Below are 26,025 nucleotides of genomic sequence, written 5' to 3'. Positions count from 1 at the left end.
CGTTTGACCCCCCCGTACCTGCTCCCGGCCATGGCAGCTTTGCCGGTGGCACGGTCCCCCAGTTCCCCAAAGGCACGGGGTTGGGCACCGGGAGCTGACGGCGCACACAGAGGCGTCCCAGCGGCATCCCGGTCCAGGTGGCTGCATCTTGCCACAGCCACCAGCTGCACTCCTGGGCACCTCCGCTCTCGGGCCCTGGAGCCCTCCTCTTCCTCTCCTGCTCGCCTTGCACCTCTGGGCACTTAACTGTGCAGCTCTTCCTCCCCATCCTCCTCAAAGAGCAGTTGCCCACACCGGAGAGTGCGGGGTGCCAGTACCTGGCAGCTGCACTCGGCCTCGGTGGAGCCGTGCACGGCGCAGCAGGAGCGGCCCCCGTCCCGCGGCTCCAGCAGGACGTACGGCCCGATCCCCCCGGGGCCGGCAGTCAGGGGCACCGCGCACAGGGACGGCACACGGGGCTGGGGGCGCGGGGGCTTTGGCCTCGCCAGCTCAGGGCTGTCCTGGGGCTCCTCCAGCCGTTTCCTCCGGGCTGGATCCGGGCTGGGCTTGGTGGCCGCCCGCTCCCATCCCGTCCTGTCCGTCCCTGCTGCGGCTGATGCCGCTGCGAGCCCAATTGCAACATGCCAGCCTGGTCCGGCTCCCCTCCCTCCCCTGCCTGCCCGGCCTGCCCTGCCTGCCCTGCCTCCCTTCCCACCTGCCCTGCCTGCCTCCCTGTATCAGCACGACCAGTATCGGCACCCCGCAAGGGCACGGAGACGGGCCCTTCTCCCACTCCTCGTCCCCCCCTCGCCCTCCCGCTCTGGTCCCCGGCTGAGGGGACAGCTGCCCCAGCCCCGCTGCGCCCGAGCCCGGCCAGTGTGACCGGGTCTGGCCCAGGGTTACTGGAGGGGCTGCCGGGTGCCGCTGGCCAGATCCCTCCACCCTGGCTCTGCCGCGACGTGGTCATGGTCTTGCCCTGATGCTGCAGGGGGGGGGGGCAGCGAGGGGACGTGCCAGGCCACAGGAGCAGCTCAGCTTTCTCAAGGACACAGGGCCAAGCCGGGGGGAATGGGAGGCAGAGTTTGGGGCCCTGGCACCCCCATGGTGCCTGCTGCAGCCAGCCCGTGCCGGCAGTGGGTGGGTGCCCTCAGGGCCGCGTGGGCCGGGGATGCCAGGTGCGCTGCACAACACCTGTGTATTGCAACACACGGGTTGCTGTGGGGTGACGCAAGGCCCTGGCGGGTCCCAGCCTTGGAGAGACATGGGACAGGAGCCTCACGGCACCAGGGAGCGCAGGCAGCCCCCAGGTGAGCGGCAGCGATGCCTCCGGGGGCTCCAGGTGGTCTCTGCTCCCAGAGTGATGCTGGCCCCCGAGCATGGCCCGGTGGTGCAGCGAGGACCGTCCCACCGAGACGCAGCAGCACCCCGGGGTGCAGGGGCATCCCAGGGGAGCTGAGATGTTGGTGGCCAAGGCAGGTGATGCACGGGGCTGTGCTGGGCTGGCAGGAGAGGGCACATGGAGCCACGTGGCCTGCGTGTGCCCCCACACGCTGTGCCCCCTGCTCCAGCCCCATACCCTGTGCTCAGCCGCCAGCAACAGCCTCAGCAGCCTCCGACGGGGAAACTGGGCCAAATCCTTTCGCTCCCGCGTTCTGATCCAGTTCCGCGCCGAACTGAATGAGGTGCCGCTGGCGGTGGGGGCAGGTGGTGGCCGCCACACGAAACCCGGCGCTCGCGGCATTTCTGACACAGACACAGCAACGGCCACCGAGCCGCCAGCAAAGGGATTTCTCGGCATCTTTACTGAGCAGTGGCAGCGGCGGCAGCTGTGGAAGCGAGGGTGCGGGGACCGCAGGGCGGGGGGACGGCGGGACGTGGCAGCCATGCTGGGACTGAGCCGGGTGCTCCACAGTGTTCGCCACAAACCAGCTCCGGGTGATCCAGCCGGCTCCCGGGGTGCAGCACGGCTCGGCCCCGTGCCGGGCGTCACTCGTCACCTCCCTGGCCTCAGGTGTCCCGCTGGGGCTGGACGCCGTGAACGCGGGAGATGCTGAAGGGCATCGCCGTTCCCACCGGGGCGAAGGTGGCGGGGGGCCGCGGCGGGGGGCTGCCACACAGGATGGGCGAGAGCTGCTGCTCCTCTTCCTGGGGGCGGCGCAAGGCCAGTGCAGAGGAGAGGAGCCCGACGGCACCCAGCATCCTGGCCGCCGCGCACAGCGCCATGCCCACCAGCCGGCACGTCCCCAGCACGTGGTTGTACCGCACTGCCTGCACGTCCAGCACCATGAACTCCTCCTCCCCGATCCCTTCCAGCTTCGGGGGCACCAGGGAGCCGGCAGCCAGTGCAGTGGCCCCCATGAGCAGAAACAGGGTCCCCGTGGAGAGGCTCACCTGGGGACAGGGCCACCCAAATGCCGTGGTGGGATGCACCCCACGCAGGATGCGGGCAGGGGGGGTGCATCTCCAGGGGGAAGAGGGAGGAAGGGTTTTCAGGGTCTCTTACCTTCCAGATGAGGGGGGCCCAGGCTCCGTGGGGTGAGGACCCGTCCCCGTCCCAGTCGGGGCTGGCCCCGGTGCAATCCTCATAGAAGAGGTGGAGGTAGGAGCGGACCCCGTACCACTTCCCCTGCGCCACGCTGGGCCCGCGGCCACAGCTGCAATCCGGCTCACGGGCGGGCATCGGGCCTGGGGGGCACAGGGGGGCCGGGCCAAGCCGTGGGGAAAGTAACAGGACCCTGGGACCCACAGCCACTCCCCTCCTGCAGCCGCAGCACCCGCGGGGCTGTCGGCTCCTGCCCTCGCCTCAGGGTGCAGGGCAGGGGAACAGGGCACCAGCGCTGGATGCACCCCCCATGCAGGGGCCATTGCCTGTTTTGGGAAGCACCAAGAGGGACCCCAAAAGCTGCCCCCCCCACACACCTGCAGGGCTCTGTCTTGGCCACCAGGACCCAGCCGGGGCAGCGAGGCCGAGGCCACATCCTCGGGGTGACCGAGAGCATCGCTGCCCTTATCCCGGTGGGGCTTCCACATGGGATGGAGGAAGGGAATGCCCCCCCCACCCCCCGCACCACGGGGACCTGCCCGTCCTGGGCCGGATCCAGCCCCAGCACAGCCCCAGCACAGCCCCCGCCGCCGTGCTGGCAGGATCAGGCCCGACATCAGGCCATCGGCAGCCACCCAATCGCTGGCGATGGGGAAGGAGGGGCAGTGGCAGGGAGGGATGCGGCCACCTTTGGGGTGGCCAAGGGGCCGCTGCCTTGCGGGGACACGGGCACACGGCCACCACATTGCGGGGACAGGGTCACCGCGTCCCCTCCCCGCTGCCTGCCCAGGGATGGGGCATTGCCATGGGAACTGCCTGCCCAGCCCTTGCCCGGGCAGCCCCCCAGCCTGGCGTGTGCGTGTGCGTGGGGGGGGGGGATGTGTGTGGAAATGTCAGCCCAAAGGGGGGGGGGGGGGGGGGGGGGAACCGGGACCCTTTCGGTGCCGGCTGCGGTGCTGAACAAAGCCCTGTGGTGGAGAGGCCTCACGGGGGGGGGGGAACACGCTGCCCGCAGGACTGGCTGTCCCCCAGCACAGACCCAGCCCCTCTGCCTCAGCCTGGGCGTCCCTAGAACTGGGGACACGCTTGTCCCTCCATCCCTTCTCACGTGCAGGGGTCTGGGGGGGCCAGCCTGGTGCTGCCACAGTTTGGGGGGGAGGGGGGGGCTCACCCTGGGGACCACCCTGGTGCACCCCTGGTGCCCATTACTCCCCCCCCCCCCCCAGCTGCCCTCATCCTGCATCCCCCCTGTGTCCCCACACAGGATTACCCCTGCCCGCACCCCTGCCTCCCAGCCCTGCCTGCTCCCCGCTTACCTCTGGGGGGGCAGAGGCCTTAGCACATCCTTCCCTGTCCCAGTGCTGTCACCAGTAACGGTCCCTCTGCTGTCCTCCCGTCCAGGAGGGATCGCACGGCACCGTCCACAGGTGGGCAGCTAGCCCCCAGCTTCAACACAGCCCCGGCACCATCCTCCTTCCCAGGGACGTGGGGTGGGGATGGGGGGGGGGGGGGGGGGGGCCGTGCCAGGGTGGAAGGGAACGGGCAGAGCGGGTCCCTGCTTCAGGGCCGGGAGCCCCGGCTGCCTGCGGAGCCAGCGAGATGCTGCGTGCAGCCGCTGTGCGTGACTCAGAGCCGGGCCCGTGGCAGTGACGTGTGCACGTGCCTGCGCGGGCAGCGCCAGGCACTGGGCACCCGGCCCCACGTGGCCCCGGCCCGTGGTGAGGTCAGGAGGGCAGCAGCGATGGCCGGCAAGCCGGGACTGCGGCCGGGCCGGAGCCACGGGCCTCCCTGCTCCCGGCCGGCTCGGAGCGGGGGGCCCGTGGCCAGGGGCTGCTGTGCCGCGGTGCTGGGACATCGCTGCCCCCGTGGTTTTGGGATTGCGGCCGGGGCACCCCAGGGCCCGGGGTGGTGCTGGGTGCTGTCCCAGAGCGGGTGCAGCCCTGCGCTCCCGTGGGGCTGGGGGGGTCACTGCAGCACGGCCACCCCCCGGACGCCTCCACCCTCCCGGAGACAGCCCGGTCCCCAGCATCGCCCGGGGCGCGGGGCAGGGGCCGGCGCGGCGGGAGGAGCCGGCGGTACCTGAGGATGCTCCAGGCTCCCCTTGTTGCCGTGGCAACAGCTGCGGGCGGGGGGGGGGGGTGGGGGAGTGACGCAAGTGGTGCGGGCCCCCCCGGGGCCCCCCGGGCCCCCCTGCCGGGCTGGATTAGCGCCCCCGCCCCGGCGCCCCCTCCCCCCCGTCCCCATCCCCGTCCCTTCCCCGCGGGCTGAACCGAGCCGGGGGCACCGCCGGGGCTGCCCCCCCCCCCCGCCCCCCCACGGGTGGAGCTGACGGTGCCGTGGGGCTGCGTGTGGACGGAGCAGGCACCGCACACGCACGCACAGGCACACGCGGAGCACACGCGTGCATGGAGCACAGGCGTGAACAGCACGTGCATGTGCGCGCGCACACGCTGTGCATCCACACATCACGCACACAGGCCGTGCACACGCGTACAGCCTGCACGCACACACGCGGGGTGCACGCACACGCGTGGGGTGCACGCACACGCAGGGGGTGCACGCACACGCACCGGGGTGCACGCGCACGCACCGGGGTGCATGCACACACATGGGGTGCACGCACACGCGCGGGGTGCACACACACGCACGGGGTGCACACACATGCACTGCACACCAAAGCGGACGCTCAGACACACGCAGGGAGATGCGTGCACACACATGCACGCTCACGCCCCCCAGCAGCGCGGCACTGCTCCCAGGGGACACCCAGCCCACTCTGGCTGATGAAGGTGAACCCTTCCCAGGGGACAGTCGGTGCGGGAGCCCGCGGGAACCAGGGGCTCAGGGTGGGAGCCCTTGGGCTGGGGGGGGGGGGAGCCCGTGGACCAGGGTGGGAGCTGACGTGCCTGGGGGCTGGATGCCGGCCACTGGGAACCCCACATCCCCCTGTGAACCCCGCGTCCCCCTGGGAGCCCCACGTCCCCCTGGGAGGAGCGAGGCGGCGCAGGAGGAGCCGGAGCCGTGGGCAGCAGACCAACACACTTTATTCCATAGTCACAACAGTCAGGATAACCGTTAGCCGAGCTCCCGCAGAGCCGGAGCCCGGCCGCGTCGCACCCCCCCCGGGACGGGGCTGCCCCTCAGCTAAAAACCTATTTCTCCAAGACAACAGATACAGGAACCCTTCACTAACACGACACTACAAAGGTGACCCCGAGCGCTGGTGCCCATCCGCAGGCTGCGCCGGGGCCCCGCCGGCTCCGGGGGCCCCCGGCCCGCTCGGCCACCGCCGGGGCGGCTTCTTCCTGAGAGAGGTTTGGTTTATTTTTATTATTAATTTATTATTATTATTATTATTCGCTTTGTCTCTAGTGATGACAGGATGCCACACGCGCACGCACACACGCTCGCACACGCATGCCAGCCAGCACCGGGCAGCGGGGAGGCGGGGGGCGCAGCGGGAGGGGGCCGCACGCTGGGGGGGTCTCTAAGCACTACAACCACACGGCACAGAAAATCCACCACTGTCCACAACGGTTCTCCCCCGACAAATACACCCAGCGAGTCTCGAGGAGGGGGCAGGAGGGGGACGGGGAGGGGGGGGGTGACGGGGACAAAGCTGATGGTGTTGTGCTTGCGGCCGGGGCGGGGGGGCCCCGGCTCTGGCTCCGGTTCTGGCGCTGACCCAGAACCTGCTCCTGAGGAAACGTTTCGCCTGACAGTCCATGGAGGGAGCGCCCCGGCCCATGGGTCATGCACAGCACGTGGCGGCCGCGCGCCCCGAGAAGGCACCGAGGTGCTGGGCGAGATCTGTGCGCGTCGGAGAGCCCCGGGGCTGCAGGACCCCACGGGAACCCCAAACCCGGCTCACGCATGGGACGGGGCTTGGGGGTGCTCCTGGCACGGGGCTGCCCGGGGGTGGGAAGGCAGAGCCCCCCGGGGTGGCGGCGAGGCAGGAGCAGGCTGCCGGCGTCGTGGCTGGCCCGGCGCTTATTTGGCTTTTCCAGCTTGGGTGGGGCTGGGTCCGGTGGGGAACGGCCTGGGGGGGGGGGGGGAGGAGAGGGGGGGGCCAGGGATGGGGACGCACTCTATACAGGGAACACGTGTCTGATGCGTGACGCACGCCCGCCTCCGCAGGCTGGCACCCGCACCGGGGCTACTGAAACACCGTGGCTAACGCAACGCTGACACACACACGCACAGCTACTGCTACACACCGACACATCTACAATGCTGATGGCTGGCCGTCAGGGAGGCGCCGCCAGGGGACCCCGAGGCCGCCGGGGACTGGGCTAGGGGACGCCGAGCATCCCTGCGAAGGGCCCAGGGACACACCTCTCCCTGCGCCGCGGTGCCTGTCCCCACGGCTGAGCCGGGGCCACCAGCACCTCTGGCAGCGGGGCCAGGCAGGTCCCCCGCTCCGAGCCGCCCCGGGGAGGATGTCAGGACCCGGTGGGGGGATGCCCTTCCCCTGGTCGCGGCTCCATCCAGCCCCACGGCAATGGGCAGGCATGGGGCAGCGTGTGACCAGAGGAACCAGCAGCCCCAAAACAGGGAGGCAGAGCCCTGGGGAGCAGGTGCCCCACTGCCCCCAGCACCCCACTGCCTGGGAAGGGTCAGAGGGGCTCCCGCACACCCAGAGCCCCTGGGGAATCGGAGCCGTGGGGGACCTCAGAGGCTGCTTCAAGCAGCGGTCCCTGCCGAACCCGGTACAGCTCCTCTGGGCACTGCCAGCCCCTGCCATGGCCACATCCCCAGGGCTGGCAGCTCGGGGTGGCCGGGGTCCCCGCCGGCACACCACACAGCACAACCACACCTAAGCGCAGCCCCTGCCCCACAAACGCAGCCTGCGGCGGCCGCCGCCGAGCTGGCACGGCAGCCATGTGCTCCCCGGCAGCGGGAGGAGGTGGCTTGTTGCAGGAAGGAGCCATTAGGAAAAGCAAAGAAAAACCCAGCTGGAGGAGCCGCTGCGGCAGCACCTTCCCTGACGGGAAGCTCCTTGGCAGCACTCTGCCGGGACGCCCCTGCTCTCGGCGCAGCCGGCAGGGGGGCATGGCGTGGTGCTGCGTGAAGGAGCACCGTGCTGGAGCATCGCCCACACCCCACACGCCCACCGGCATCGGCTGCCGCTGCTCTCGGCCCCATTTGGGTGGTTGCTTAAGGCAGATTTCCCTCAGCATCCCTTCCCAGCCAGCCCGCCCCGCCTGCTCCCCGCCACCCCGTCAGCATCGCCCACCGCAGCCGGGCACGGTGGGACCCGGCTCCACCGGCCAAGGCGAGCCAGCCCAGAGGGGGTCCTGCGCAAGCACCGGGTCCAAGGCTAAAATGGGGGATGGCTGCTTCAGGAAGGGCTTGGCCCCACTGGGGTTCGGGGCGGCTCCGGGCACGGGCTCCCCCGCAGCACAGCCTCCTCTGCACAACCGCCTGGCGAGAGGAACAACACAGCCTCCCGCGTCCACGTGCGGATCACGTGCGTGCAACTTCGCTCTTCCCAAAGTGAGCGGTGGGGAGCGCGCACCGCAGGGAAAACACAGGGAAACAGCCGGTCCTGTGGGACGCTGAACCCCCGAAGCTGGGGACCCCCCCCACAAAACAGGGCGTCGGGTAGGGAGGGCTCCGCATGGCTCTGCCACCCCTGGACGTGGCGCAGCCGGGGATCCCTCCCCAAGGGCTGCAACAAGGAAGAGGAGAAGATTGAAGCCGTGCTTTAAATGCAGTCAAAAAGCAAAAGGAACCGGCCATTCCCCGAGGAATGGGGAGGGCGGGATGGGCACCGAGAGCCGGGGCTGGCGTGGGTGCTCCCGCCACCCGGAGAGCGGGAGGGAACACGGGGAAGGGAGCGGCCGGGAGCAGCCATGGCCAGCAGCGCCGCAGCGGCCGGAGCCGCTGGGGAAGGGGCCAGGCGCAGGGCGCTGACAATGAAAACCCGATTAGACGCTCGCATTTCACGGGCAAATAACCGCGGCGGCCAGCCACGCGTCCCGCGGTCGCGAGGCAAGGGCCAGACAGACGGACGGACGAGGAGTGGGTGTGTGCCAGGGGGGTGGGGTGAGCAGGGAGCTCTGCCTTCCAGCGGCTTCAAGGCAAAATACCTGATTCCTGCATGTAAACAGCTGGTTTCGGTTCTTTTTTCTTTTTTTTTCCTGTTTTTTTTTTGTTTTTTTGATACGACCTGATTGTGAGGGGGGGGGGAAAAAAAAAAAAGAGCGTTACCTGCAGAGCACGGGACTCAGTAGGTAAAGACCAAGTCCGAGATGCTGGACATGAGCCAGTCCCCCGCTATCATCTCCGTCACCTCGGGCGTGCAATAGTCCGGGAACTCGAAGTGCGAGGAGCCGCCCCGCGGGAAGAGGTCGTGGTCCTTGTCGAAGACGGACCAGTCCAGGGCACCGCAGGCGGCACCGGCGGGGGCCCGCCCGGGCAGGACCCCCAGCAGCTCTTCCTCCAGCTCCTCGTCGGAGGAGCTGAAGGAGGAGGGAGGGGACCCGGCTGACATGGGAGAAGGGGACCCGCTCTCCGGGGACCTCCCCGGCTCGGGGCAGGCGGCGGCGGGGCTCGGGGGCGCGGGGGGCTCCTGGGGGTCACGCTCCCCAGCGGGTGCCGCGTGCCAGGCGGCCGTGCTGGGCGCCACGGGGCAGTCCTCAGCCGACACCTCCGGCGCGGGCTCCTGCGAGGCATCGGGGCCAGCGGGCGGCTTGGCGGGCTGCCTGCGGCTGGCGGAGACGCGGCCTAGGACAGAGGGTTTAATCTTCACCGGGAGCCGCGGGCGGGACGTGCCGGCGCCCACCTTGCCCTTTTTCCGAGGCCGGTACTTGTAGTCGGGGTAGTCGGCCATGTGCTTGAGGCGCAGGCGCTCGGCCTCCTTGACAAAGGGGATCTTCTCGGAGTCGTGGAGGAGCTGCCAGCGCCGGCCCAGGCGCTTGGAGATCTCGGCGTTGTGCATGTCGGGCCACTGGTCCATGATCTTGCGGCGCTCGTGCTGCGACCACACCATGAAGGCGTTCATCGGCCGCTTGATGTGCCCGCTCGGCGTCTTGCACCAGGCGGGTTCGGCGTCGCGGGCGGGCAGCGGGGCGCAGGGCTCCCGCCGAGCCTCCGCGCCCCGGCCCCGCATGCCGCGCTGCACCATGCCGGGGCCGGGAACCCCCCCCCCGCCGCCGCCGCCGCCGCCGCCGCCGCCGTCGCCTCTTCCTCCTCCTCCTCCTCTTCCTCCTCCTCCTCCCCGCCCGCCGCCGCCGCCGCCGCCGCCTCCCCGCCCGCCGCTACGCGCCGCGCCGCGCCGCCCCCATTGTGCGGAGCGGGCGGCGGCGGCGGGGCGGGGCGCAGGGGGCCGCGCCGGGGCCCGGGGGCGCACGGCGGGGGCGGCTCCGCCGGGGCGGCGGCCTCTGCGATGCTCCGGAGGGGACCCCGGGCCGGCCCGGCGGTCTCCGGTTCGGGGATGTTCCGCAGCGGTCCGGTCGGGAGATGCTCCGGGATGCTCCGCACCGGTCCGGGGATGCTCTGCACCGTCCCGGGGATGCTCGGGGATGATCTGCACCGTCCCGGAGACGCTCCGCGCCGGTCCGAGGATGCTCTGCACCGTCCCGGGGATGCTCGGGGATGATCTGCACCGTCCCGGAGACGCTCCGCGCCGGTCCGAGGATGCTCTGTACCGGCCCGGGGACGCTCCGCACCGCCCCGGGGATGCTTCCCCGGTTGAGTCGGCGGATGCTCCGGTCGGGTGCAGTGCGGGGAGGCTGTGGCGGGTCCGAGTCGGGGGGTGCGCGGGGGCGGTGCGGGCAGCCCGGGAGCCGCACGCCCCCCGGTGCCGCTCTTATAGCCGCCGCCGCCCCGCCCCCGCGCCGCCCCCGGTAAACACCGCCGCGCCGGTTCTGTCAATGGGAGGCGCCGCCTCCCCCGGCCCATTGGCCGCGGGGGGGGGGGAAATATCCGGCTCCGCCAATGGGCGCCCTCCGGAGAGGGGTTGCTGGAGAGAATGGCAGGGGCGGCACGCCCCGGTACCGCCGGTACCGCCGGCACGGCACCCCGGTAGCTCCCGGTGCCCCCCACCTGAGCAGCACGGCACCCCCGGTGACCCCCCGGTACCTTCACACGAGCGTCCCGGTACCCCGGCCGGGGCACCCCGGTACCTCCCCGTGCCCCCCGGTACCCACCCGGGGATGCTCCAACTACTGCCAGTACCCGCTGCTCACCCGGTTTGGGCACCCCGGTGGCCCCGGTGCCCCTCACACTCGCACGTGGGCACCCCCAGGAGCCCCCACACCCCCCTGGGAGCCGCACCCCGGCCCGGGCACGGCTCTGCCCGGCCGGGACGCTGAGCCGGGACCCCGGGACGTCCCCCCGGGACGCTGCCCCCGGACCCCGCCCCTGCCGGTCCACCGGGCTCCCGGGGCGCCCACTCTCCCCGCTCCCCCCGGCAGAGCCCTGGCCCGGGACAGCCCCCGTGCCGCCCCGCTGGGGCTTGCAGCGCTCGGCCCCCCGCGGCGTGGGAAGGCCGGTGCCTTCGTGGACGCGTGTGTGTCCTCCCCCCCCCACCCCGCCCCAGCGGCGCCTCCCCGGGGCTCGGCCCCCGGCGGGTCAGAGCGGGGCGGCGGGGAGCGGGGACGGCGGCCGCCGGGCGGGGAATGCGCTGCCCACGGGGCAGCCACGCAGCTCCCCCGGTGCCACGAGTGGGGCCTTGTCTCCCGCGGCGCGGCGCGGCCCGGCCCCGCCCCTCCCGGCCTAGCCCCGCCCCCTCCGCGGGGCTGCGGGCGGCACCAATGGCGCGGCGGCGGCGGCCCTGTTGCCCCGGAGACCGCGGGCTGCCCGCCAGGGGCCGCGCCCATTGGCTGCCGCCGCGGCGCGCGGGCCCGCCGCAGGGCGCACGCCCATTGGCTGAGCCGCCGCCGCCAGTTGCTGTGGTAACAGGGGCCCGAGCGGGGCTCGGGGCCGCGCCGCCGCCCGAGGCCTACGCCGGGCGCTGCGGCCTGCCCCGGGGCCTGCCCTCCCGCGGGCCCGGTCTGAGCCCCTGGCAGGGCCGCCCACGTTCCCCCGGAGACCCGCTGCCGGGGGGGAACACCACACAACCCTCCACCGCGGCTTCCCCATCGCGCTGGGCGTTGCGCGGGGCCTAGCAGCCCGGGGCCTGCGGGCGGCGCCTGCCCGAGCCGTTGCCGCCCGGTGCGGCCGGAGGCCGTGCCCGGCACCGGGCACCCGCCACGCAGCTCCCGTATGACCCTGACACCGTGCACCTGCTCGGCCGTTCCCCCCGACCCACAAGGCTTCGCGCCCGGCCCCGCGGGCGGGACCGGGTGAGTGCGCATTAGCACGGCAACGCCCGTAGCGCAGAACGGGTCTGCGCGGCCGTGAGGCGGCTGCCCCGTGCCCGCTGGCGCCGTGCGCCGCGGCCGCCATCCCCCGGGCTCTCCGGGGCGGCCGGCCCTCGCCCCGCGCTGCCGCCGCGGGCTCTGCTCCCTCCCAGCCCCAGCGGCCCCGCAAGCGGCCGAGTCCTCGTTCCACGGGGCCCGTCTCGCAGGGCTGCCCGGTCCGGCCCAGACACCCCGCCCCGGTGGATCCGGCCTCGGTGGATCCCGCCTCGGTGGATCCCGCCCCTCTGACCCCGGGCTCCTGTCGTGCGGCGCCGGGGCGGAGCCGGCAGGGGGCGCCCCTTCCCGTGAGCGCGGGCCCCGCCCGGCCTCCGTACCCGCCTGCTGTCGCCATGGAGACCGGCCCGGGGCCGGTTTCCCCCGCGGGAAACGGGGGATCCCCGGGGGGCCGTGGGGTATGGGGGGGGATCCCTGAGGGGCAGGAGGATGGCGGGAGGCCATGGCGAAGGGGGGTCCCGGGGGGGCGGGGGGTCTCCCCACAGGCGACAGGCAGGAGGACTCCCCGTGGGGCGTGGGGTGGGGAGGGGGTCTCCCCAGAGGGGATGGGCAGGAGGCCCCCCGTGGGGCAGGGGGAGGTGGGTGAAGATGGGGTTCACTAAGGGTACCACAGCCCAGGGGGGTGTCGCTGCCTCCCTGCTCTGACTTTGGACCCGCAGAGGCTTGTCCGCGGGGACAGGCAGAGCTGCGGGGCTCAGCCTCCTCGCTGGCGTTACGCTTCTTCCCTCCAGAGCCTGCGCAGAGATGGATGCACAGGGCCCGGTTCCGAGTATCACGGAGGAGTTCAAGAGAATAGTAAGTCTCTTGTTCCCGTGGGGTTTATGGCGCTTAAAACACTGTGGTTATAAGCGCAGCGTCTCTCAAACAGACCTGAGATTTGCTGCTGGTAAAGGGCTCGAAGGGACACCTGGAAGCCCCGGGGGAGTTGCGGAGGGGAGTCAGAACTGTGGGTCAAGTCAGAGAGGTCTCTGCTCACAAACCTCGTTTGACTCCCCATCTTTGCTGTGCTGCTGTCGTGCTGAGTTTAGGATTACAGCAAATGGCAGAAGACAGAAGCAGAGGAGAGGAAATCTCCAGCCCGCAGGTTGACTTTGCCACCGCTCACCAATGAGGACAAGAAGAAGAAAGGAGAGAAGGACAAGCCAGGTTGGGAGAGATTCCCTTATACATCGCCCTGCTGTCCCTGCCCGCTGGTGCCGCTTTCGCATCAACCCAGTGCTTTCTGCTGGGAGACGTTCAGCAAAAGCCACAAAAAGAAAATTACCCAAGGGGAAATGCTGAGAATAAAGGGGGAGAACTAGAAAAGACCAGGGAGCGCTTTGTAGGCTCAGCTCCTGGGCTGTAACTGCGAGTGGCTTTTGCTGGGGCTGCAGAAGGTTTGAATGCAGTCTCTCAGTTCTTTATATTCCCCTCGGCCACGTATGACAGGAGAAGAGTAGATGTAAGGCGTTGAAACTGGGCTGTGAAATAAGCACAGGCCTCTTTTTTGTTTCACCAGTTGCATTTATGCTGAGTAAAAAACCACCCTTGCCTTCAGAGACGTCACCATCCCAAGAGAAATACAGAAGTTTTACTCAGAGGAAATTAGCACTCAGGAAGGCTGAATTAGCTAAAACCTTGGAAGAGATCAAAATTACCACGGTACGTGCCACAAATATCCAGTGCTGGGATGTAGGCAGCAAATCCATACGGTTACCCCAGCTGCCTTTATGGAGGAAATTCTAGCAGCCTGACTCACTCTTGCAAAATGGCACGTGTTTATTTATTAATATGCTGGAGGTAATTATGCTGCTCTGCTTAATGCTGGTGAAATCTAACCTTGATACTGTCTATCAAGAAAAATTAAGAGAAACCGGGAGAGAGTCCAGGCTGTAGCAGTAGGAGGGATGAGATTTAGGAAATGTGACCTGTTAGAAAAGGCTGTTGGTATCAGATTTTCTCAGCCTAGCAAAGAGAAGGTTGAGGTGGAGGACATGACCACAGCTTTTTAGTAGGTGAAAGATGGTTATAAAAGAGAGGGTGATCCTGCAGTTGGCAGTAAGGAAGGTGGGAGCAGAGGTGTGCTCTATGGGGGAAGTCAGAGTGCCTCAGCAGTGAGGCCGCTGTCACCACGGGACAGGAATGTCCCGGGGACAGCAGACGATGCTGAGAAAACTTGGGGCAGGTGGGACTGATGGAATCCGCGACACTTTAACCCACAAATTCCCATAGAATCTGACCAATCTGAAGAAAAATGCCATCGAGGAGCTGAAGCAGCGCAGTGCCCGCCTGGCAGAGACCAACTGCCGGCTGATTAAGGACATCCAGCACACTGACGACAGCACTGCCAAGCAAGCAAGGGTCTTGCTGCAGCAGTATGAAGCATTTCAGGTGAGGCTTTGGGGTTGGCCATCAGACCCGATTCAGCAGAATGCAGAACTTCCCATTGTTCGTTAGTACTGGAGAAGGGTCAGGTGCTGCCCGGCCCCTTCCACTGCACCGAGTGTGACCGGGGGGGAGCTCTCTGATGCCCAAAGATCCTGTGAGGTGCTCTTGTTTTGTGCCTGTTTTAAAGCCCCGAGAGCACCCTGACTGTAACTGTCCCAAGCAACAGTAGTCACCCCTGTAACACCCCAAATACATCCCTCCATAATGTCCTTGGCTCCAGCTGGCTCCTGAAGCACCACTCTGCTCCCCAGAGCAGCTCCCGTGCACGAGCTGGCACCAGCCACGGCGATGGATTCCTCTGTGCTGCTAATGCAAGCAACAGCACGTGAAAGGAAGGTCAGGGATGGTGCAGGGGGCCGTTTCAGAGCTCTGTGGAATGAGCAGTGCCTGGATTTCTCCCTGTGCAGAGGGTGAAGGCAACGGTGCAGACCTTCAACCAGAACCGGCTGGACACAGCAAGGGCAGAGCTCCAGGAAATGGAGAAAACAATGGAGAAGAATCTGGGAAGTGAGTTGCTCGCATTACTATGAAATGCGGTCTGGACAACCGTGTTACCTTTGCTTTCCATCTTCTTAGGTCAAAGACGCTGTGTTGATCTTATAAATGTCAAACAATTCCATTTCTGAAAATTAATCCTGTTTGCTCTGTGGGGACGATCTTCCCGTCAGCCTGTCAGGAGGGCGAGAGCCCTGTGACAGCCGGCAGCCTGTGCTCAGGGGGGTCGGAAGAATCGCCTCCTTGGCAGCTGTTTGCACCGTCCCGTTGGGGCAGGATCTGGTCAAGGTGGTCTGACACGGGGTGGCCATTCCCACTCCCTGCGGGGTGTGTAATCTCTGTAGAGGGAAGGGCTCAGGCAAATGCAGGACAGACTCCTTAGCTCAGCGAAAAAGCGAAGCTCTGGAACCCCTGGGTTGGGATTTTCTGTTTTGACTTTCAATCAGGGCTACAGCAGCAGCTGGATGAAGTCACATCAAAGGTACAGGTTCTCCAGGACGAGCTCGGCATCCTGCGGACCTACATCGATGGGCGGTATCCGGAACAAGCTGTCCGGATAGTCCTTCTGCAGCGCAGCATCCAGAGCCTGAAGGAGCAACAGCAGGTGCCGACACCTCTCCTTCCCTGCAGCGTTGCCAGGGAGGAAGGAGAGGGCAGGGGAGGAAGAAACGCGATGGTTATCTTGCCTAACGCTCCTGTTGCTTCTGTGCACTGCTTCCTGCCGTTCTCAGGAGGAGATAGACAAGACAGAAGAAATGGGGAAGGCTGTCTTAGAGGAATTGGAAGAGAAGGCACGGGCGGAACAAGAGGCACTATTACAGAAAGTCGTGGAGGTTTGTGGAGTCCATGTGACGTCCCAGCATGGGGGATCAGTTTCTGGGTGCTGGGAGGCAAGGCAGGGGCTTCCACACATTGCCCATTAGCAATAGCATGGTGCAGCCAGCACCCAAAGAGTAACAGAGCATCACTGCTCCCCTCCTGATGCCGTACTGGAGCTGTTTGTCAGGCTGGGAGGGTACATGAGAAGCGCTTCTGAGTCGCTGCTGTAGTCTGATGTGTTGAAATATTAGACTCGCTGCTGAGAGTTTGCTGCATGGAGGTGAGTGCGCTGTGACCCAACGTTCACCCTGCTTTTATGGTCCCTGTTTTATTACATTATTTAGGTAGCTGCTTCGCTAATTGGCTGCGACACCGCTGTGGCAGCGCACATATGTTTGTAATAAATTCATGAGGAAATTAAGCTATATGCAGCACTAAAAGAGCAGGGACTGCTGTCGTTCTTCCCAAAATAGGAGGAACTCTTGTTGCACGGTTCCTGCTCGCATGATGTGCTTAGCGCTTTTCCTGGGTTAGCAGCTTGAGAGCACTAAGAAAATATTAATTACTGGCTCCATTTACAGCCTGCTCTGATGTAGAACTGCTGTGCCCTTTTACAGGTGAATTCATAAGCACGGGTGATATAAGTAACCCAAGCAATATTAATAAGCTTTCCCCGGGAAACTGAACTGGATGTCTTGAGTTCCGCAGTCTTGTTCCACGATCAGCACAATGTGATCTCAATGACAGGCTCTTTCTAGAGCCGGAGCCCAAACCTTTTTCGAGCAGAAACTGTTTTCTTGAAGAGTGACACATCTGGACACAGCCGGCAGTGGCAGCCGGCAGTGGCAGGGTGTCATGCTGGTGGTTACTGGGGGGTTTCTTCAGCTGGTTTTCTTCTCTTCACCCACACAGGAGATGTTGCTGCACCAGGATGGCCTGAAGCAGATGGTGATAAACAATCACGTTCTGCGACGTGAAATACTGAGGCAAAGGGAGGTGAGTGAGCTGGGGAAGAGCCAGCGCAGTGCAGCAGAGCCAGCCACCCTCAGCCCTTGCCCTTCATGAGGATTTTGTCTGCCTTAGTGGGGTACGTTGCCCTCCGTTTCCACTGGAGTCAGTGGGCTGTTAGGACATCCTGAGGACGAGCAGTCCAGCAAGTATTTCAGGAAGCTTGTTAGGGGCTTACTTGCAAGAGGGATGTTTTCTAGCTCTGCTGTTTGCAAAATCTCTAAAACTTTAATTCCTGCTTCTCTTGCAAAGTAAAGAACTCTTAGAAATGTCATTCGTTCAGATTATTAAGGACCTGGAAGAGGAGATTGGTGAGCTGAAGAGAAGCATCCAGACACTCCGCCAGAGCGCAAGAGACCCAAGAGAGCTGATCTTCGCTGACGTTCTTCTCCGCAGACCAAAGTAAGGCTGGTCAGTGGGCATGCACAGCCCTTTCTTTGTGGCCTTGGGCTGCAGAGTCTTTGGCACTGAGTGCTACTCTTACCCCATCGTTTCCACAGACGTCACTGTTAAACCTACACCCAGCCCAGGGTATAAACCCACAGTTACGTTGGGTTCTGCTTGGGAAGGCGGCTGCAGGGTCTCGTGGTCCTGCCTAAGAGCAGCCAGGAACCAGCCACCACTCTAATACTGATGTGCTGTCAGCCTTGGTCACATCACTTCTCTCTTCTGGGCTTCCCTTTGTGCAGCCTGCAAGTGGGGATTATTAGTGGCTGCAGCCGGGGACAGCCAGGACCAGCAGAGCTTTTCGAGGCCTTTGTGCCTACGCTGACTCTTACTTTATTGTTGTTTTCACTTTGTAGTCAGGAAACAAAACTGAGGGAAGGGGGCAGGCTCCCAAGGAGCATCCCTGTCAGGGCAGGCCTTGCCCATCTAGAGCCTCCTTGCTGGTTGCGTGAAATGGCACCAGCGCTCTGTGAGAACAAAGACGGGCAGCCATTTCCCTCATATCTAAAAAAATGCGTTGGCGACATCGGCTGGCAGCAAAAAGGCAAAGCTTTGTTACCTTCCTCACTGCTCTTTTCCCTGCCCCAGTTCACTGGTAGCTAATTACTTCCCAAGTGGAGGTTGTGAGTAGTCCCCGCTCCTGCTTACCAGTGTGCGCTGCGCTGATACTGGATATAAGAATTACAAAGCGTAAGGCAAATCCTCACTTAGCGTCGGTGGGGAGAAGGCCCTGCTAGCTCGGTCACAGGAATGCTGGGCTCTCCTCTCCAGGGACAGACCCGGGCTGGCCAAGTCTAGGCTGAAGCATACCAACAGCCAGCTGTGAGAAGCTATTTTCCACCATACCCATGGCAGGCTGAAGGCGTAACGCTGCCCCTTGTCCCGTGGCAGCAGGGTCCTGCACAGGACAGGACAAATCGCAAAAATCACAAACGATTTAGAGCTGCCGAGGTGCCTCGGCTTTCTCTGCTGCCCACTGACCAAGGGTACAAACGTGAGGAAAAAATGGGTCACGTGTTCAAATCTCGAGTATGCTGTAGCCCGAAACCCGTAGCTGTGTGCAGAACAGCGTGCATATGCGCGTTTATTTACAGCAACTCCCTATACAAATTGTTCTTGGCACAGAGACGCCTGTTAATGGAGTCATTCCTTCCCAGCGGGTCCCGGCGCTGCAGGTGCAGGCCAGCCCCTCGGCTCCTCCGCACCTCACGCGCACACGGGGGTTATTTTGCATGAAAATATCATCCCTCGGGATGAGCAGACGCTCGCCCAGCAAACCGGTGGTGGTGCGGGCGGCGAGAGGGGCTGGATCTCCCGCTCCAGGGCCGGGGTTTTAGCTGGAAGCCAGGTATGGCTGCAGCGCTGCGGAGGCACGAGCCGAAGCAGGAGGAAAGCCTGGAACGTGTCAGGAGACCGCGGGGGGAGGCGAGCGGCTGCGTGATGGATTAGTGCAACTTAATTTTTTTCCGATAAAAAAAATGATAAAAAAGGGGAATTAATTAGCCTCGACAGCTGGTGGGGCTGGGGTTACTGAGGGTGGCTGGGAGAAGAGTTAAAAATAGCAGGAAGGCCCAAGTGGAAAGTTTCTGTAACATCACAAGTCAGGCATTTGGTGCTTACCCGCCCTGACAGGCGGGAGCCCGTGCCAGAGCCCTCTCCGCCATCCCGCAGCCCTTTCCCACTGACCTCCCTGCAACTTTTCACACGACTTCACCAGCCCTTCTTTTTTTTTTTCTGATTAACCCTTTGGTTCCAGACACTGGATTTGCTTCTTGAAAGAGCAAAATCAGACACGAGCTGCGCTCGGCCTGGAAGTGTGTGTGTAGGTGCCCAGGACTCTTGCTGGCCCTCCTTGGGTCCCTGCATGCTGCGGGCAGCGTGTGGGGCCCGGAGGAGCTGTAACCCCCTGCATATCCATTCCCATCTGCATTTCAGCTTCCCCTCGTTAAAAATCCTCTTGCTTCAAGGGAACCCGGCTGGATTTCACCGGCAGCTTCAAGCCCTGCGCTGGGGGCACTCTGGACGCACAGTTTGTCCTGGACCGAGACGGAGATGGATGAGCACAGCTCTGAGCACGCCCAGCTCGCCGTGCTTGTCCTCTCTCTGCGAGAAAACAGATGTACCTGGCTGCTCCAACGGGCTTTCTCCGCTTCTGTTTGTCCTTCGGGATTGACAGTGAGGGGCGGCTGATTTCAGTCCTTCTCCCTCTCAGAGCCCCAGGGGTTACATCTGGCTCTGCCTCTCTGGGAAGGCCAGCGAGCGCCAAGCCTGCCTTGCAGAGGGCTCACTTGTAAGCACGGTCTAAGACAGGGCCGTGGAGCAGGGCTCGGGCTTGGGGCTGATTTCTTTTGTAGGCAGAGTGCTTAGTGGCCGGGGTAGACCATGAAGGGTGAGCCGAAAAGCAAAATAGTGCCGGGGCGAGCTGGAGGTCGGGCTGGGCTCTGGTTCGTGCTAGAACAGGGGCTGTGCACAACGACCCTCATCTGGTTTTAAAGGGTTTTTCCCCCTGCTCCCCCAGCTGCTTGCTTTGTCCTGTGTCCCAGAACAAGCGTCTGGTCCCTCCCCGCTGAAAACCAGTCCTGGGCCCTGGGGACGCAGAGAAGGTGGCACAGCTAACACAAGGCAGGCTTCCCTCCACCCGCCCCGTGCCCTCTGATGTCGGGGCTGCCGTGCAGGGGATAGGATGCCTCTGAGCTCTGAGTGGGCTGCACAGAGCGTCCGAGCAGTCACCCGCCTCCTGCCCTGGCCGCGCAGGAGCTTCTCCTCCTCCTCGCACCGAACCAGCCGAAGCGCGGCGGCTTACTTTCCGCTCTTTGCTTTGCCCCTCCTAACTCTCCTCTCTCGCTCAGGTGCACGCCGGATACCGAGGTGGTCCTCAGCATCCCCACCGAGGAGACGCCGCTCATCTGACGCTCGGCCAGGCTCCGCTCGCAGGCCCCTCGCCCAGCACACGGCACAGCCGGGCTCGGATGAGGCGCCGAGCTGCGAAGCCCCTCCTTTCCCGTCAGCGCTTCTCCATCCCAGCCCCGCTCAGCCGCCTTGGGGACTCACTGGTGTGGTTACATGGTGCAGTAAAGGTGTTACCGTCATTCCTGGCCCGCGTGGGCTGTGCTGCCAGTCCCTTGGAAGGAGCACGGAGTGCGCCCTGCGACCACAGCGCCCGGGGAGGCAGCGCCAGCCTTCCCGCACTTGCAGCCTGGCCCGTCCCCTTCGTGCCATCGCGGTAACGTCGGAGGGGTTGAACCCGAAAGGGGCCTCCCCGTCGCTGTGCTCTGACCGTGAGGGGTGTCCTGGGACTGGCTCTGGTGCCGTGAGGCTCTGCCGGCGCATCCCAGTGTGGGCCGGACCGGTGTCCCGGCGCGGGGTCAGACCGATGCCTGCGCAGGGCCGGTGCTCGGGCACTTTGGTGCCAGTGCCAGCGGTGCCGCAGCGCCCGCACGGGCCCGGGCCCGCCGACAGGTTCAAACGAAACCAGCTCCTGTTCTCACCCCTCCCAAGAGACCCTCGGGCCGCGCTTCCCGTCACCGGCTCTTGGCGACGGCCCTGTGGCGTCTGCCGAGTGGGGGCCGAGCAGGGCTCCGAGGTCCCGGCAAAGCACAGCCCCACCGGGCACCGGGCACCGGGCACGACCGGCCCGGGTTCGGCTCGCTCCTTGGCGAAGCGGCAGAGCCCTGCGCTGCCCCGCGCCGCCGGGAGACGGAGCCGGGCCGGGGCCGGGGCCGCGGGAAGCGCGGCCGTGGGGCTCGGGGGACCGGGGGGGACCCTGCCCCACGCAGGAGGGGAGCGTGGCGGAGCCCCCGCCCGCGGCAGCGCATCCCGCAGCGGCGCGGCCGGGGCGTCCCGGTGAGACCGCCGTCCCCCGCGCCGCCCCCCGGGACCGAGGGGACGCGCCCCGGGGAAGTCGCCGTGCCCCGGCACCGGGAGCCCCGCGGGGACCTCGGGGACCGGACAGGGCGGCCGGGGCCGGGGCCGGGGCCGGGGCCGGGGCCGGTGCGGGCGGGGGTGTGTCCGGCGGGGGAGGGACCGGGCGCGGCGAGGGGCTCCACCTCCCGGGGTTTAAAGCCCGGGCCGGGCGGCGGCGAGCCTGTCCCGGGGAAAGTTGTGCCCGAGCTACCGCCGGCTCGGACGGGCACCGGCACCGAGACCGACACCGGGAGCGGCGCGGCCGGGGGCCGCAGGGAGCCGGGGTCCCTCGGGGCGGCCTCTCCCAGCCCCGTTGCCCTCGGTGCCGCAGATGACCCTGAACACGCAGCGCGGGAGCAAGAGCCCGCTGCGGAGGAGGGCCAGCACCCCTCTCCCGCGGCCGGGGGTGCCGGGTGCCACGCCGCGGGGCGAGCCCTGCCACCCCCAGCTCGGCCACTCCGCGTCCGAGCCGGGCGGCAGGGCCGCAGCACCCCGGGGCAGCTGGTCCTCCGTCTCCTCGGGCTCCTCCGGCTCCTGGGAGCCCCTGTACCGCGTAGTGCTGCTGGGCGACCCTGGCGTAGGCAAGACCAGCTTGGTCAACCTCTTCGCCGGCGTCCAGGAGCGGGACCAGCTGGAGCAGCACGGAGGTGGGTGCCTGGTGGGGGCTGGTTGGGGCCCCTCTGCAGCGGGGTCACCCACCATGGGGCCTGGAGGAGGTGGCGGGGGGGCAGCGCGTGTCCGGGCTGCGTGCACGGCCCCATGATGGGAGAAACCCGTGCGCGAGGCGGGGAGAATCTCGGCGCTGGGGCCAAGTCTCGGCTGCCCGGGCAGTGCCGCGCCAACCGGGCTCTCTCGGTGTCTTGCAGAGGCCGCGTACGAGCGCACGCTGTCTGTGGATGGCGAGGAGACCACGCTGCTGGTGATGGACACCTGGGAGCCAGAGCAGCGGGTACAGTGGGGCCGGGGCTGGGCGCTGCGGGGAGCCCGTGCTGCCAGCGGGGCTGGGTGAGCTGGGACCTGCCCGGGGGACGTTGTACGGGCACAGCCGCTGCTTCGGGGCCTCTGAGCACTGCAGAGGTCTCCCTGGGGCTTCCCTGGCCGTGCCCAGGGCTCGCGGCTGCCCTTGCTGCAGAGCAGGGGACACACGCTGGGCAAGACAGGGGCTGGGGTCACATCTCTGACGGGCTCTTTGCCCACCTTTCCCCGGCATGGGAGGCCGCCCACCGTGTTCTCGCCAGTGGGGGCTCTCATGGTGAGGTGCCACCAGTGCAGGAGCAGTGGTGTGGGCACAGGGTGTCCCTCGCACGAGGGGCGGGCGGGTGGGGGGGAAGAAGGGGCTGTGGGGAAGGAGTGTGGTGCCAGCCCGCTTCAAAATGCATGGAAATGGTTTGGGAACGGGGCTGAAGGAGCCGGCTGGGCAAATCCACGTGAGGCGGTGCCGCCAGCTGGGACACTTGCTTTAGCAGGCAGAGTGGTGGCCCCAAGAGCCTGGCATGGGCCGTTCCTTCCACCCAGCGCACGGAGGCATCTCCTGGGCAGAAATGCCAGCGCCGCTGTCACTGCCTCCCTCGAAACGCCCCTTTGCCTCCCTCCGTGCCGGGGCCCGGCATTCCCGCGGGTGCCACCGGGCAGCGACCGGTCCCCAGGAGCAGAGATGGAGCCGGTGGCCAGGCTGTGCACGTGGGCACAGCACCCGCGTGGGCTGGGGCTGCGTTTTGCACGTGTGGCTGCGCTGTCCGGAGATGCCCCAGCACCGTAACGCCTCGACAACGGCCCTTTATTTCCACGATAGCTTGATCTCACCCTGCCCTGCAGGGACCGGTGCCTGGTTCACGCAGGGTGCTCCACCCACGACGCCGGCGTTGCGTGGCCGAGGGCGGCTCCAGGAGGTGCAGCCTCAGCCCCCTGAGCCAAGCTGAGCCCACAGCCCCCGTTTGTTGCTGATAAAGGAGGAAACTCTCGAACACCCCCCAAAATCAGGAGCTTTTAATCTGCATTTTATTAATGAGGCCACATGTCTGCTCCCCACGATGCGGGGGCTGGCGGGGTGCGCTGGCAGGTCCCATCGGTGCCGGGGTGCTCCGCTGTCCCCCGGCAGCGGTTGGGGCTGCCAGCAGCCCCTGCAGAGCAGTGACAACTCGTTCCCCATGCGGTGGCAGGGCGAGGAGAGCTGGCGCCACAGCCAGTGCCTGCAGGTGGGGAACGCCTACGTCATCGTCTACTCCATCACCGACCGGGATAGCTTTGAGAGCGCCTCGGAGCTGCGCATCCAGCTGCGCCGCGCACGGCAGGCCGAGGACATCCCCATCATCCTGGTGGGGAACAAAACCGACCTGGTGCGGTGCCGCGAGGTCTCCGTCGAAGGTGAGCGGTGGCGGGGGGGGGGGGGGATCTGGCTGGTGGGGATCCCCGGGGGGGCCCTGCACCCGGGCTCCCTGCACAGCTGCTTCCCCCGCGTCTGTCCCCTTGTCCCTGGATGTGCAGCCGCTGCCCCGCATGCAGCAGCACCCGTCCCCCAGTGCCCGGGGTGCCAGCGGGGCCGTGCCCCCTCCCTGCCCTTCCCTTGCAGAGGGTCGTGCCTGCGCCGTGGTGTTCGACTGCAAGTTCATCGAGACGTCAGCGGCTCTGCAGCACAACGTGGCCGAGCTCTTCGAGGGGGTGGTGCGGCAGATCCGCCTGCGCCGCGGGGGCAAGGAGTCCCACGCGCGCCCCATGCCCGGCCAGAAGCGCAAAGAGAGCCTCACCAAGAGAGCCCGGCGCTTCCTCGACAGGCTGGTGGCCAGGAACAGCAGCAAAGTGGCCCTCAAAGTCCGCTCCAAGTCCTGCCACGACCTGTCTGTGCTCTGAGAGCCACCGCCTTCCCGTCCCTCCGCTCACACAGGCTGGGACTCTCCTCTCTGCCAGCAGCGTGGCCCGCGGCTCCACGGAGAGCCCAGACAGAACTGGAGCGATGCTGAGGACGCGGAGCTGTTTTAACCAGTGCTGAGGGATGCCCGGGGTGCTCTGGATCTGGCTGCTTCCCCTCCAGGAGGAAGGACAAGTGGGGCCGGGTCCCTTGGGCTGCACCCGTGGAGCAGAGGGTGGGACAGGTACCTGCACTTGGGGTGGTGGGATCCTGGATTACAGATGCTCCTGGGGAGCCGGAGGAGGGGGGTGGCCGTGCCCCGGCGCAGGGCTGCCTGCAGGGCTGGAGGCTGCTGGGAGCTTGGCAGGTCCCGCTCGTGGTGCCCGTCCTTCGCAGGGCAGCAGGGACTGGCGAGGGCACCGCAGCGGTGTCCACCTCGAGGATATCCTGGAGCCTGGCCGGGGAGAGGGGCCAGGGGAGCACCGGCAGCATCGCCTGGCACCTCCGGCCCCTCCGCGCCAGGGCTTTGTGCCACGTCTCCCTGGCACCAGTGTTTCTCGGACTGAGGTGTTTTTCTGCTGTCTCTGTACTGGTGCAAGGGGGAAAACCCTCGATCTGCAGAATAAACCACATCAGGGAGGTCTCTGCTGGGTCCCTGCCATGGGGAGCCGTGTCCCGGAGCTGCGTGGCCGGATTCAAGCCCAGTTCCTTGCCCGCGGCCGGGGCAGAGGACCTGCCTCCTGCCCCAGCCGGGCCTCGGCGGGCTCCTTCTTCACCAGCTGAAACATCTCCGGGCAGGGAGAGCCTCCGTCTGGGGCTTCCTTTGGTGGAAGTCCTGATTCCTCACCCAGTGGTCACAGCATCGTCCCCGGTGACGGCAGAAGCCCCTGGGCCCCCTGCACCTCCCAGGTCCTGATCGGCTCTGGAAAAGCCTCTGGGAAGGGCTGAGCTCTGCTGAGGTGCAGGTTTCAAGCCCCTGAGCGCCGCGGGAGCTGCAGCTTGGGCAGGGAGCCGGGCGCTCGGTGGCTCCTGGTGCCCCGGGAAGGGGCAGGGAGGCAGGAGCCGAGCAGCGTGGCACCGGCCGCGGCGTGGCACAGCCAGGAAGGGACGTGCTTGGCTGCAGCAAGCAGCGAGTGACCCCAGGCACCCGGGGAGGCGATGCTGGAGCCGCGTGGGCTCTGCCGGTTGTTTTTAGGCTGCGCTGCCGGCGAGCAGCTGGGACGCGGCGGGGTAGCCTGCTCAGTGGCCCCGGGCCCAGCGCCAGGGAGGATCAGCGGTGCGGTCCCTGCCCGGGTCAGGTCGGGAGTTTCCGCTCGCTCTGCGGCTCGAGCGTGGGGAGCCGCTGGCCGTGGCCGGCACAGTGCAGCCGGAGAGGGGGTCACTGGTGCAAAGGGAACACTGGGATGGGGCAGCACCCTGTCCCCGTAGGAAAACGGTCTCTCCAGAGGTGCAAACCCCAGCGAGGGCTTCTCCCTGCCGGCTCCGTCCCCAGGAGCAGGGAAGCCCACTCGGGCTTTTCTCCGTGCTCCTCGGTGCCTCCCCAAACCGTTGGTGACCGCGGCATTGCTGCTCTCTCCTTGCTGCTGCTCGGGCTCCGGCTGCTCTGCCGGGGCCCTGCCCCGGAGCTCCCCGCACCCTGCTTCCTGGTGGTGCTGGACGCCATGCTGCAGTTCACACAGCATCGGCCACAGCGGGGCCGGGGGCTGCACAGCAGGGACAGGGGCTCCTTGCTGCTGCCGGTCCCTCCCGCAGCTGCAGCCGGCGTTTCCCTGCGGCAGGAGGCGGGGGGGCCACGGGACGGAAAGTTGGCAGCCGGCGGAGAGGGGAGTGGAAAGAATGAGCTCAAACCCAGAAAAATGCGGCCGCGCCGGAGGGTGGGAGGAGAGGCCAAGGGGGTCCACGGCGAGGCGCTGGGAAACGAAGGAAGGAAAGGAAGGAGGAGGCGCTGGCGGGGGGGGGGGGGGCCGGGGGCTGCCTGCGGCCCCCAGCTGGGCCCACACCTGGGGCAGGTGGTGCCGGGGCTGGCCTTAGCCGTCCTGGCCCTGGGCCAACGCTGGTGGGTGCCACGGTCGGACCCCGGGCACGTGGAGACGGCCGGTGGTCCGACCACTGCCCCCTCCTCCTCCAGCCCCCCTCACCCGTCTCCCACGAGCCCCTCGGTCGTCATCGTCGTGTCCCCCCCCCCCCCGCATCCGCTG

At 66.7% G+C, this 26,025-nt stretch overlaps 4 protein-coding genes across 5 annotated transcripts; 2 read left to right on the top strand and 2 right to left on the bottom strand.

Annotated features, from left to right (window-relative positions):
* Positions 1 to 849: 849 nt before the first annotated feature.
* NRSN2 (neurensin 2) lies at positions 850 to 4,011 on the bottom strand. Its single transcript, XM_076351834.1, has 3 exons — positions 3,838 to 4,011; positions 2,483 to 2,664; positions 850 to 2,370 (listed from the first exon to the last, which is right to left on the bottom strand). The coding sequence occupies exons 2-3, from the start codon at positions 2,657 to 2,659 to the stop codon at positions 1,987 to 1,989; spliced, it is 561 nt and encodes a 186-aa protein (XP_076207949.1). The 5' UTR covers positions 2,660 to 2,664; positions 3,838 to 4,011; the 3' UTR covers positions 850 to 1,986.
* Positions 4,012 to 6,597: 2,586 nt separating this feature from the next.
* SOX12 (SRY-box transcription factor 12) lies at positions 6,598 to 9,650 on the bottom strand. Its single transcript, XM_076351758.1, has one exon. It carries the CDS (start codon positions 9,648 to 9,650, stop codon positions 8,751 to 8,753), a length of 900 nt encoding a protein of 299 aa, XP_076207873.1. The 3' UTR covers positions 6,598 to 8,750.
* A 2,057-nt stretch (positions 9,651 to 11,707) lies between these two features.
* Positions 11,708 to 20,037, top strand: C14H20orf96 (chromosome 14 C20orf96 homolog). Of its 2 annotated transcripts, none has more exons than XM_076351753.1 (11): positions 11,708 to 11,811; positions 12,615 to 12,678; positions 12,912 to 13,029; positions 13,382 to 13,524; positions 14,095 to 14,253; positions 14,718 to 14,817; positions 15,252 to 15,409; positions 15,537 to 15,638; positions 16,537 to 16,620; positions 16,916 to 17,034; positions 19,929 to 20,037. In XM_076351753.1, exons 1-11 carry the CDS (start codon positions 11,732 to 11,734, stop codon positions 19,987 to 19,989), a joined length of 1,188 nt encoding a protein of 395 aa, XP_076207868.1. In that variant the 5' UTR covers positions 11,708 to 11,731; the 3' UTR covers positions 19,990 to 20,037. The 2 variants fall into 2 exon arrangements, with proteins under 2 accessions (XP_076207868.1, XP_076207870.1); XM_076351755.1 differs by lacking the exon at positions 11,708 to 11,811 and adding an exon at positions 12,221 to 12,281.
* A 1,162-nt stretch (positions 20,038 to 21,199) lies between these two features.
* Positions 21,200 to 24,505, top strand: REM1 (RRAD and GEM like GTPase 1). The gene is made up of 4 exons (XM_076351786.1): positions 21,200 to 21,629; positions 21,849 to 21,931; positions 23,142 to 23,346; positions 23,552 to 24,505. The coding sequence occupies exons 1-4, from the start codon at positions 21,314 to 21,316 to the stop codon at positions 23,827 to 23,829; spliced, it is 882 nt and encodes a 293-aa protein (XP_076207901.1). The 5' UTR covers positions 21,200 to 21,313; the 3' UTR covers positions 23,830 to 24,505.
* Positions 24,506 to 26,025: the final 1,520 nt, after the last annotated feature.

The sequence above is a fragment of the Aptenodytes patagonicus genome, chromosome 14 (genome assembly GCF_965638725.1).
Source record: "Aptenodytes patagonicus chromosome 14, bAptPat1.pri.cur, whole genome shotgun sequence".
Classification (NCBI taxonomy): Eukaryota; Metazoa; Chordata; class Aves; order Sphenisciformes; family Spheniscidae; genus Aptenodytes; species Aptenodytes patagonicus.
The sequence above is the reverse complement of the archived record's forward strand: the minus strand, read 5'-3'. Positions and strand labels throughout refer to the sequence as shown.